The sequence below is a fragment of the Echiichthys vipera genome, assembly GCF_963691815.1.
Source record: "Echiichthys vipera genome assembly, chromosome: 6".
Taxonomy (NCBI): domain Eukaryota; kingdom Metazoa; phylum Chordata; class Actinopteri; order Perciformes; family Trachinidae; genus Echiichthys; species Echiichthys vipera.
Window position 1 is genome coordinate 16,990,441 of NC_139831.1, and position 12,995 is coordinate 17,003,435.

A 12,995-nucleotide genomic window follows, 5' to 3' on the forward strand; every position below is an offset into this window, starting at 1 on the left:
CAATCGCTGCAACAGTGATAAATAAAATTGAAACTTTCAGTTGAGCAGTCAGGCAAGACCAAACCACATTAAAAGGAGTGTCGCATTACCCTCACACCAATAAATGCATTTGCGTATTTGGATTTCCTAATTCATTTTTCCCCTTATCTGAATATTGCTTGTCCACCTTGTCCACCAGAAGCTCTAATGCTGTTGTCACTGTGTTTCTACCTATAACAAGTTCATTACACGACATCATGACGTGAATTTGTGTGTGACACAGTGTGTGACACCAGTGCCCTCTGGTGGTCTGATCCTTGCCTTGAGGAGAGGAATATATATGCCTTTGAACGAAAAATACTACTCTGAAGGGTGGCCCCTAGACCTTTTCTGCATGTCTTTCATCATTTTTCTCTCTCTCCCCTTCATTTCCTGTCAACTTTCCAATAAAAGCATAAAAGGTCCCAAAAACTGTAATGATGATGGATAGAGCTTGACGACAACATGTTATATATAGTCACTATCATAGTACAATGTTGTTTATTTTTGTAAGATATCTATTTACAATTGCATAAATGTAGTGGTTAACATGGACTTAAACTTAGAAGTTGTAGTTTGCATAAGAAAGGCACTTTATGATGATAAAAGACACCACAACAGATCAACATGGTCCCATGTACATTTGTGTTTCATACGTTTTCATACATTTTCATCTATGTGTCTTGTGTTTCCTGTAGAATCAGAGGTTTGGAAGGGTAGACCTCCTTGTCTTGATTTTGTATAAAAAGCTTTGGGGTATGGCTGTAGATCAAAGGCACTGATCTCAAATGTTTACAGATCGTTTTCCGCTCTTCAAGCACTTTCACGATTATCGATTTATAGAGAATAACAAGCAGATTTGACCTCTGCAGCATCATTATATACTCTTTTAGAGACTGAATAGCTCCTCGTTGGTCAGATGGAGCTCAGAGCTGCTTGGTGTCTCCTCTCACCAATGATTACTCTGAGCAGCAACTTCTAGACCCATGATTCGTGGTAGTCGACCACTAGCACCGCCCTCTAGGTAGCCAGGCTTCACCGCAGGTGTATCTGAGAGCCTCCTCTTGCTCTTGTTCAGGTCTGGATAGGAAGATAAATAACATAATCATTTTCACAAGAGGGGGCGAGCACCACCTACAGCCTTAACAGATGGAGAAGCAGATTTGAATCTTAACCAGGACATTAGATTCTCACCTGAGATTGCCAATAACATCTTGCGTCTGGCTCCAAAGGTGGAGATGCCCACTTCCTTCAGATCTTCTTCAGACAGGGTGAGGAATGTCTGGTAGTCAATCTGGATGCGTACAGATAGCAGTTGCATCATCAGGCTCATTCATGAACACGGGACGCGGTGTATGTCGGTGTATATATGTCTCCCTCACAGCGTGCTCAGTGTGTAAGTAATGATGAAAATTTATTTTTCACAAGTTTGCATCATTGCGAGTCTCTACATATGTTTACCTCTTGTTGTACAAATACATCAATGTATTTGATCAGGCCAAGTTGGCCGAGCAGCTCAGGCAGGTCGTCTATCATGTGGGGGGAGGGGCTCCTCTGACTGCAGGTCGACGCCCTCCTCAATGAGCACGCACCTTCATAGTAACTGCTGCTGTTTTCCACTAGACATCAAGGGTCAAAGTTCAGAGGAGAAGGTTAAAGGTGACAAAGAGAAATTGACACACTGCTTTGCTGATCTTAAAAACACAAATAAGACTCACAGGGTTTATCATTTCTGCTTCTATTCATTGAGGCTGCAAATGCAGGGAAAGAGGTGGAGGACGAGGTGAAAGTAGATGGGGGTGAGGAGGGGGAGGGGGAGGAAGACGAGGAGGAGGTGGAGGAGGAGGAAGAAGAGACAAGCAGGGATGAAGATGTGGATCCACGTCTGTCCCTCCAGTTCTCACAGTTGCTCCCATTACACACCTTCCCCATCTGAGCAGCCCACGGCTAGAGGGACACAGAATTTGTAACATCGTAAATATAGTTTCTTTCATCTGTGAACATTTCACTGATTTCACTGTCACTATCCTCTTCTTTCATATCTGAGACGCATGGTTACAAGGGATCACATATCCTCTAATGTAAGAGGGTTGCAGTGCACATAAGACATCCATTAGATCCAAGGATTTAATAATAAAGCTCATTTGTCTGTGTCCGCGGCCTGTAATATTAGCACTCTCACTGGAAATGATCAATGTGCTGGGCATATGTTTCCTCCCAGCTGCCTCGGTCTCAGAGGAACATTGACCTTATTGGAGGATTGCCTTTTGCTCTTATTAACCTCAGTGAGTCTGCTTCTCCATCACTGGCAACAGAGCACACAGCGAGCGGCCATTCAGGAGGCTTTTAAAGAACTGAAACAGCTCAGGCAAACAGGCTGCTGAGGGGTGTCCGTGTTGACTGAGGCGATGGTAGAGAACAGGTAATTGGGTATACAAATTGGGAATGCTTACCACACAGTGAGATAAATGCTCTTAACTGTAAAGAGAGCAATACCGATAAATGAGCCTGTGTTAGTGGGCCGCGATGGGGGTGCTTGTTTTACCGCACTGCACAAAAAACTGCTTTGGCAGCTCAAAAGAATTCAGCAAGTTCAGCACAAGTCAAACCTTAATCTAAAGTTTACAGTCAAAAAAGTTGGAAGTCCATTTTATTTTAGTTTGTTAAACCAGACTTTAAGGCGATTGTTCTGATTTTTGAAGTGGGGTGGCATGAGGTTTAAGTTTCACAATGACACAAACTAACTGACCAGTCGAGGCAGCCGTAGATCAGCTAGTCTGGGGTTATGTGAGGTGTATAACAGCTTCAGTTCCCCTTATGAAAACTTAAACAGGGCTATCTGAAGAGAAGGTAAAGTAGTGAAAATAGTCTAAATATAGCGAACACTTGAACTGATATTGATTATTTTTAGGTGGTCCTTTTTGAGGGGGCTGAAACATGTGATGTTGCTGCCCCTGTCCACAGCAGTACAATCCTTAGCTTCTGTGTTGGTACTCCTCCCCGCTGGTACTGTAGGTAATACACTGACTATGGATGCGTACCTCATACAACCCCACAAAAAAATCGGACCTATTCCTTTACGTTAGCATGATGCTCATTTGTACCTGTTGCTGAGTATTGCTGATGCTCAGGTAGGGTTTGTAGCTGCGTCGGCTGATGTTGCGGAGCTCCTTTACGGCCTCGGCTGGCATGGACTTGGAGAAGCCGAGGCCACTCCAGGTGTCTGTAGGTGTTTGGACCTCTGTGACCACAGGCTTTCTCTGCATGGCTAATAAGACACACACACACACACACACACACACACACACACACATACGCACACACACACACACAGAAGGAAAATACAAACTTAAAACCTGCATTAACTGTTTTTTTGGCCACTTGAGAGCAGCTGACACAAGCTCATGAATGGACTTGTACTTACACAGCACCCTTCTAGTCTTCTAACAACTCAAGGCGCTTTCACACTACTTGTCACATTCACCCATTCTAATCTAACCATTCACACACCCATGCTTTCAGCTATTTGGCTCCCCATCAATTCCTGAGAGAAAGATGTGGCTTTCAGGCTGCTAAATGTTCCACTAAGTTCACCAGCTTGTTGCTAACTTTGTTTAACTTTTTGTATGAGCACACAATTTCAGAAACCTGTACAAGCTGCGCTGAGTAGAATTATTTTTAATTCAGACTGATTTTTTTTGTAGTGCACAGAATTGCATATGGCCTCAGTACACCCACATTGAAAATGTGTTGGAGGTTTTCTACGTATCCTCTGATAGCCTGAATTGCACAAGCTGGGTTCAGGTGTTAAATAATATATCATGAACAGTGCCTCTCATTGCCAGCATGTGGCATACTTAATAAAACTCAAATTTCTGAGACTGATACAGACAGATACAGGCACACTCTCAAAGAACAAACAAGTGACCATGGGCCTCACCTGGACGTAGAACAGGATCCACGTGTGAATGTGATTAAAAAAAAAACAACTGTTACAGCACTTCAAAGATTGCATTATCAATGGGATTATAACTAGTGGGTTGTCACTTGTGTGGTATGTGTGTGTTTGTGTGGGTAAATGTCCCATTCATATACCGACATATGGGTGTCTTAATGACTGTGAGGCAGATGGCCCATTCAAACTGCTAATTCATAATCCCATAAAGCAACACTAAGGGAATTTAGTACCATTTGGCTGCAGATCTTCCCAGTATCTCTCATTCTGCATGATGGATGAGGTACTGTTTTCTGCGTTCGTGTGTGTGTTTGTGTGTGTGCTACTCTATTATAACTTTGGCACAGTGAAGCCCATAAACAGGTCCCCTTCATCAGTTGTCTTGGCAGTGAGCTGCACTGAAATGGGCCCCCTCTATCAAAATCTGCCTCTGCTCAGGATATTAATGTGTTGCCTCGATAACATACTTGAATAAACTAAATAGGCACCTTCATCCTGGATAATCATATGACATTAAATCAGGTTTTTGCAACAATGCGACCCAAACGTGTGCACTTTTACGGCAAACCAATTATTTCCCTTGATTTAGAGTTGTTTTAGGAGCTGAGTTTAACTACTTTTCCAATCTGTGCCCTCGTCAGCTCCAAAACCAACAGCTTGGCTGTGGCCTATATAGGTGTCTGTTTGAAGAGCAAACTACAATATACAGTAAGTATGTTTGGCCAAATGTCCCTGCAAAATCTGTTTTTGATATATCCATCTGCAGTATACAGCAACTATAGATCAATAAAGAAGAGAAATGATTCCTTGGCAGTGCCCTAATTGTTGTTGCAGAAACCTGTGCAGAGCTCTTGAAACCGCATAAGATGGGGAGAAATATTAAACATTTAGGAGCACTAACCTCTGGTTGCCAGCAGTTTCTTCCTCTCATAGTCATAATCCTGCAAAGCACAAACAGGAAATAGAGCGGGTAAATAATGCATGAAATTGAATTTTCTTTTTTTTTCTGGTTACTGAGCACAGGCAGGGGGAACCGAACACTGTGGGGGTAAACTTGTTAATCCTCCTCTCAGTAACCTTTAAGAAAATGACGTGAGGGAAGTGAGCAAACACAAAAATCGATTCTCCAAATCAAATTGCAGGGGTCAATGATGTGCAAATCAATAGGTTACATAACAATTGCAAATGAAATGTTCCTGCTGGTTTCTATCTATCCCATCATCCACAGTAAAGTAGTTGAAGGTTAGTCTCCTCTCATACATACTCCTCCTCTACGAGTCATTATCTCTAAAACACTAAAAAGTCTATCAGGGGTTCAAAAAGACTTGAATGTCTTTCCACTGCGATTTAGTTTTGGCCAATTAAGGTTGTCCTTAATTGATTTAAGGGTGAACAAGGAAAATAAGAGAGACCTTAATTTCTGTTTGTCCTTACCTCAGCCTTGGATGAGTCAGCTCGAACATCCTGAGGAACTGCCACATCTCTCCTCAGGCTGTTCCTCTGCTCACACCTCCCTCCCTCGGTCTCTGCGTTCAAAAACCTTGCACATTCAGGAGACAAAACACACACATTCACACAGATGGAAAATTAAGGTTAGGTTAAACTGAGAAGTCCAACATTGAGAGCTTATCAACATTTTCTCTAAAGCAGCATTACTATAGGAGGGTTTCAAAGACAGTGAACTTATGCTACATGAGTTTTGATTTTGTTATGGGAGAGCTGCTCTATTAAAACTGCACAGCAAGGTTTTTTTTATCCAGAGAACCACAAAAGGACAGAGGGCTCAGTGAAAAGGAAAATATAGATGAGGTCAACAAGGTTTCTTCCCTCTGACTTGGTTTTCTGCGTTAGCATGACTTGTACATGCTTGACAGATCTTGCCCGTGTTTGTGTGTTTGTGTGTGTGTGTGTGTGTGTGTGTGTGTGTGTGTGTGTGTGTGTGTGTGTGTGTGTGTGTGTGTGTGTGTGTGTGTGTGTGTGTCTGTGTGTGTGTGTGTGTGTGTGTGTGTGTGTGTGTGTGTGTGTGTGTGTGTGTGTGTGTGTGTGTCTGTGTGTGTGAGGACTCATCGTAGGTTATGACTTGTTTTTTTAGTTTTGATTTGAACTGCATCTATGTTATCATTACTGTAAATCAATGAGAAATGAATGTGAGCCAACAATGACCTCACAAGTGAGGAAATAAGTGTTTTTATTAGTAAATGCTCACCTGTATGTTTGCGCCTGCCCCGTTGAATGCCGTCTGCCGTGGACGAAGACCTTGGTAATTTCAGGACTCTGAAGGCTCCCCCTCCGTCCCATGAATCCCACTCTGCTTATGCTGCTGCCTGCATCACACACCTGAGATGATGACATCACCACGACCTTAGAGCTCTCATCCTCTGATTGGCCAGACTGGTCCTCGTTTTCTAGGATCTGAAAAAGAGGAGAGTATCCAGTGCCCATTGTTAGTACTGAGGTTAATCTATCAGGAAGGATTTGCGATAGCCAGACTGTAAACAGTGATAAACCTTCTCCAGGGGCTGGCTGTCTGTTCCCTTCAGTCCTGTCCTCCCTTCTTCAGCGTGAGGGGTGAGACCTGGTGGAGGTGACGGCCGGGGCTTAGTACCAGTCAGCACCTCTGGAGTGTGAGCTGGCACAGATCCTGATCAACAAGAGGGGGCATGAAAAGATCATATTAGTTTGTACTTATGAATAAAACAGAGACAAACTCAAGGTAAAACACAAGACACAAGTTTCTATCCATGCATATTCTGAATGCGTGCATAAAATACGACCTGAATAGAAATTCTGGAGTGCCACAGGGAACATTCATGCAACATCTGGGTACATTATCGGTTTCAGGACTGACGACACTACAATAGAATAAAGCTCATTTGGGCAAAAAAAAGAAAACAGTGTCTCCATTCATTGTCTATAGAGCCGCTCCAGACTTTATACTCAATGACGTCACAAGTTAAAGACTTAATTTTCTGATTTCTGGCTTTGAGAGAGAGTAGCTCATGTTCGCAAATGCATTTACCTAGGCCATGGAATAACATATTGGAATTCTTAATAGGTGGTGCACACACACATTTGGATGGAAACACACCTACAGGTACATATAGCAAATACTCAGCGTCTTCTGAAGTTATGGTGTGCAGTATAGCATTACATTTAACTCTAAAAAAGTGTTATCATGATTGCTTATGGTAGTTCAAGCACTAAATGTGTTGAACAAACTAACATATTTGGGCCACATCATCAGGAATAATCCACTGTATGATGATGAGCAGCACCTGTGTTGCTGACTGGGTTCACAAGTCAATATGCCGGCACGTAAACTTGTGTACAGATTATGTTAATCAAAACAGCCCTTTGTAGAGCTGACTGTACTCCATTATATGCAGCAAACTTGTGGTGCATTTATAGTAAGGCAATACCTAAACATTTTCAGGTGGCATTTAATGACTCATTCAGAAAATTGCTCAAGCTCCCAACATGGATAAGTGCAAGTCACATGTTTGTTCCCACCGTTCATGCTGTGTTTTATATTAAAAAACTGTTATCATAATGGCCTTATCTGAGCATACCCAAAGTGATGATATCTCTGTGTTGTTAGTCTTGTATTGTGTTTATTTTACTGTTTTTATATTAATATGGACCTGTATGTGTCTAACATAAAGTTACATTTAATTGAACTGAATATATGCATGCATGCTCACCCTTCTCAGAGAGACGAAGCTGCTGCAGCAACATATTGAGCCAATAGTTGCTTAGCCCGCTGCCGGCTAGCACTGGGTCAGGGGTCACCTCGGTCGCCTTGGCAGTCTCACAGGAATCCAACCCGAGGAGCAGACAACGGGCCTCATAAAGACTGGAGATGTTCCTCTCCAGACCTTTCACCACCACTGACTGATACATACATCAATACAGAGTTTTACATCAGTATTCAACACACCGCAGCATATGAGACGACAGGGGAGAGGAGTTTTGCATCCAAAGTGAACATTCAAGAAATATTGCAAAATACATTTCTTATTCATTCCAGTGCATATCAAGTAAGCAATCACAAGCTGCAGTCTAAGTTTGGAAGTGAATTTAAAGAGATGAGATAGCAACAGAACAACAACAAAAATCATATGGTGTGTGTGTGTGTGTGTGTGTGTGTGTGTGTGTGTGTGTGTGTGTGTGTGTGTGTGTGTGTGTGTGTGTGTGTGTGTGTGTGTGTGTGTGTGTGTGTGTGTGTGTGTGTGTGTGTGTGTGTGTGTGTTGGACTCTATCGAGGACAAAGCAGCAAAGCTACAATGATAAAGTTGTACCTTGCTGGTCTGTTTTACTTTGGGCTTAACACTAATAAAGACTCCAAGGCTTTGCATCATCTGAGCCAGTTGACAGGGATCTGCCTCCCCATCTTCACGCATGTCAAACATCAAGCACACAGGCAGACAATCCTAGATGTGCACACAAAGACACATGTACAACACAGAATGTCAAACAACAGATAAAGAAGAACACAAGAAAACAAAAATGATAAAATGTGTTTTGACATATACAAGCAATCAAAAACAAAGCACCCCGCCGTACCATGAGCTGCTGCCGAGCCAGACACACTCCGTCGGGGCTGCCCTGGATGAGCAGAGACGGAGGGCTCTGAGGAGCGCTGAGGTCTGGAAGGATGATCTGCGTCTGGGTCTGGTGCATGACACTCAGGAAGTGAGCCCCGTTCTGCCCCGAGAGGAAGAGATGCTGCTGAGAGGTTACATCCATCTGACTGCTCACGATACCGCATGTGATCTCTGACCCCAGCAGCAGGTCCATCAGGATCCAGGTCGCCTTCTGTCAGGGGATGATATATAAATGGCAGATACTATTTGCACCCAGTTTTGTTACCTAAACCTAACTAATAAGAAGTTTCTCAGTTGGTTTGAAGCCAGGTCTCCTGCATGAAAGTCCAATGTTTAACCTGCCCACCCATAACCTTCAATTATTGTTGTTCTTTATACTACTAGGAGGCCAAGGTTCAGGGTGTAAACAGCCAAATTGCTGCTGTGTGACTATTCTCACCCTGGTGCAAATAGACACTCTGCATATAAAATAAATTATATTATACATAATTTACTCATATTGTAAAAAGTGAGATTTTTTTCATGTCTTTTTGTGATTATGAAGCAGGTTTGAAGTGCTTTACAAATACTGTGAAAATATCAAAACGTGAAATGCACACAGAGAAATGCACACAGCCCGTAAACAAGCCGTCAGGACTTTCTTACGGTTTGTGATGTCTCAGCTATACTATATATAAGTGCCACAACAGTGCCGTTATAATGGTTGCAATGACGGTGCCGGGACGCCAAGAGTGCAGACCTGGAAACACTGACCAATCACAGCAGACTGGGCTTTTTTGAAGGGGGGGAGGTAAGGAGACAGGTGCTAAAAGGGAGCATTTTAGACAGAGAGTGAATACAGGTTTATTCAGACATTATGAGAATAAAATAATGTATTTATTTACATTAAAGCATGTAAACGTGTAGTCGAAATCCAAAATATTAGTATGAACCTGAAAATTGGCATAATATGGGACCTTTTACTAGTGTGTATAAACTGTAAACTGGATTAAAGTTTTCCCTAAAATGTTTGACACTAACCTTGACAGCAGCTGCGTTGCCCTGAAGGCCCCAGACGGTGCAGCAGCTTTCATAGAAGTTGGGCTGTGCCTGAGGATGAGGTGACACGGCCCTAAAGCTCACACTGACCCCAAAGGTCTGCGCTACCTGCTGGATGAGTGGGGAGCCTGCATCTGGCAGAGCCTTAGGCACCAGGCTGACGGGGAGGTCAAAAGTCAAGGACAATGGCTGCAGGTCCTAGAACAAGGAAGAGTTGAAGGAAAACAAGGGAATGAATGTGATGGAGGGTGAAATAAAGAGATGTGAGACAGACAGTAGCTTTTTGACAAATACACCTGTCTCCTTTGTGTCAGCCATTCTATCAATCATTCTATTGATCGCCTGGCTGGAAAGGAGTGACGAAGTTGGGTTTTGAGATGAATAAAAAGCTATCCTGGGTAGTCTCTGCTCAGACTTCACATGATCACTCACTCTTATCCTCCTCCTGGCTTCCTCCACTCCTCCTATGGGTCCAGCAATGGAGACCTGGTAAAAGTTTTAAAACATAACAACAATATTGAAACTAAATAGTTTTCAGCAGTTAGTAGATCATTAAAATGCTGCATTAGAGATTGTTACCTGGTTGCTTTTCTCTCCTGTACCATTGTGTCGGTTGGAGTCAGGGAAATGGATGTGACACGATGTGACCTCCATCACCTTTTTGATGTTTCCACCGCCTTTCCCAATCACATGGGAGTGCTCTGTGTAGGCCACGTCCATCTTTAAAGTCACCTTGTTGACCTGGATTATATATAAACAGCCGTGTCATTTGGGCAGGTGACTTTTCAATACTTAATATTATGTCCATAGCTATAGCTCCAAAGTCCCTTCCACCTAAACTTTATAAAAAGAAAAAGCTTTGCCAAACAACATCTTAAATAAGGAAGCAGTAGCAAATCAGAAACAATGTAAAAAGATGTCATCATCTGTACATTGTTGACATAATTGTTTGACAACGTGGGGAAATCAAGCACCAGAGCCCTCACCCTGGTTTCCAGCAGTTCTAGTATCTGCTTTTTGGCCTTTAAAACACTGGTTCTTTTCCCTTCCACCTTCACATGTGGATCTAGATGGAAATAGGAGCTCAGTTTAAGTATGATACATTTGAGTATGTTAACAGTAAACAGGCATTTGTAAGTCATCTTGCGGGAACATAGAAAACAGGAAGGTGACGAAACACAGAGCAATTATATGGTGTGACTTGAGTGTCAAGAATGCGTCACCTTTCTTTGACTTGGCTCCAATCTTCAGCTTGGATGGCCATTTCACCTGAGTGTCAGTTTCTCTCATCACCTGTGGAAGCATAAACAATAGGAAAGGGTGAGAGGAAAAGACGGAGCTCTCATTGTATGCCACAAATCACGACACATACAATCAGAACACGTCAACATATCCAGACACAGGGTGGATCTCTGCGACCTAAGAATACAAAGCCTCATTTACATTTCAAAGACTGCATCATCCCCATAAAACCAGTAATCACTGCATGCAGACTATGGGACAAATATGGAACTGGTGGCAGTATAACTGATTTATAAGCTACATTTAACCAGAAGGCTTTATGCACAAATCATTATTGGTGACTTTCACTGAGGAGAGCCACGGTTTCCTGATGAGGACCACTACTTACTCTCTCAAAAAACTCCTCTCCTGTCTCACCATCTCCATGCTTTGGAGCTGAAAGACAAAGAAAGCAAAAATAAAAAATAAAATAATTAAAATTCACATTTCCAAATCCCTGCAGTGTGATTTGACACATTGTGTTGGTCAGCAACATCCCCCTGTTTACAGCATAGTGCTCAATATGAAGCATGTTTGTAGAGTCAACATTTAAATGTTGAACTGTCTTTTTTTTGCCAAACAAACTGAACAAGAGGTTGCCGGGAACATAAACTATTTTAAAAGGCCATTGCTCCACTGTGACATTTACTGGGTACGGAGGGGCGGGGGGGACCCAGGAACGCCTTCATCACTACGGGTTACGCTGGCCAGAGCTGAGGAATGAGATGAGAACAGTGTGGGGTGGAGAGAGAAGGTGGTCGTTGCCACATCGATGGCATTTGCTGACGTAAAGACCTCCCACTTGACCAAAAAATTAAATAACAACTGCAAGATCAAGAAGGAATGTGTTAAAAACAAAAACAAAAAAAACAGAGCGCTCCTCAGTTTATCAGAATAAAGTCTTGAGTGCAGTGAGTGACAGGTTATCACCTAAAGGGATGGTGTAAAATATTTACTGCCAGACTCAAGCTGCTTGAATAGTCCCACATGTGCACGCATTATAACAGCCCAAAGTTATTGGGGCTGAATTCACTCCAGCTTTCCCGTCAAGGGCCTGCGTGAGGACAAACAGAAAAACATCAGCCTCTATCTGCAGCAGTGGCACACACAGAGAAGAGTTTCCCAGTAACTCAGAGGAGGTGTTTGTCATAAACCTGCCAGGCAGCGATAACTAACAGAGCCAGTTACCTCTGCTTCCCAGACAAGAATGATAATAGCCAAAAAGACTTCTGAATGCATAAGCAATTGCGAGTCATAAATCACGGTGATACAGGAACGGGAGTTTAGTAGATGGCAGTTATACTGATGGTGACAGCGAGAACGCAGCGGGCTGGAGGCCCTGACAGAGACATAGGGTCAGGTAAATAACGCAGGGAGGTCATGATAGGCATCGCAACCAGAGTAACTTCCAGAAAAAAGCCGCTTGTAGAGAAGAATATGTGAAAATGAAGCCGGTGGAACACCAGAGAGTCCAGATGCAGTGGTGTGACTGTCAGCTCACTCACCGTACAACATGTTCTCCAGCTTCTTCCTGTCAATCCTGAACCTCTCCTCCACCCACTCTGGGTCCAGACTCTGACCTCTTGCATTCTCCTGCCCCGGCACTGAACTTCCACCTCTGTCCTCCTCTTCCTCATCCTCTTTTTCCTCTCTGGCTTCGCTGGGCTCAGGCTTTGCTGCTGAGCCGGGTTCTACACTAGTTTCCAAGTCAGGCTCCTGGGGTGCTACAGTGGCTGGGACCGGAGAGCTCTCTTCGGTGGTGGCGGTGGCCATAGCAGGACTGAACCCTCGTCAGTGTTTGTATGTGTGTGTGTGTGTGTGTGTGTGTGTGTGAGGATGTGTGCGTATGTGTGTGTGTGTGTGTGTGTGTGACCAAGGAGACCAGCAGGGAGAGAAAAAAAGGGGAGAGAGGGGCAAGAAACACCCCCTGTGTCTTTTCTTTAAATCCCCCGCCCCCTTCACTTAATTGAGTACACAAATCTAACTTGTTCTCACTCTCTCTGTTCAAGCTGTTTGAGGCTTGAAGGGTTTGCTGCTGTGGCCTCCCAATGCACAGATGTCATACAGATCATGTCTTCTCTATCTGAGGGGCTCCAGAC

The 12,995-nt window shown here is 43.3% G+C and overlaps 1 protein-coding gene across 1 annotated transcript; it reads right to left on the minus strand.

Annotated features, from left to right (window-relative positions):
* Window positions 1–967: 967 nt before the first annotated feature.
* Window positions 968–12,669, minus strand: bicc2 (bicaudal C homolog 2; the record flags this gene model as incomplete). Its single annotated transcript, XM_083915606.1, has 19 exons — window positions 968–1,098; window positions 1,213–1,312; window positions 1,480–1,637; window positions 1,737–1,965; window positions 3,123–3,286; window positions 4,875–4,914; window positions 5,408–5,513; window positions 6,180–6,385; window positions 6,481–6,614; window positions 7,675–7,864; window positions 8,272–8,403; window positions 8,537–8,788; window positions 9,598–9,813; window positions 10,048–10,101; window positions 10,195–10,356; window positions 10,602–10,681; window positions 10,839–10,908; window positions 11,246–11,292; window positions 12,402–12,669. 19 exons carry the CDS (start codon window positions 12,667–12,669, stop codon window positions 968–970), a joined length of 2,739 nt encoding a protein of 912 aa, XP_083771732.1.
* Window positions 12,670–12,995: the final 326 nt, after the last annotated feature.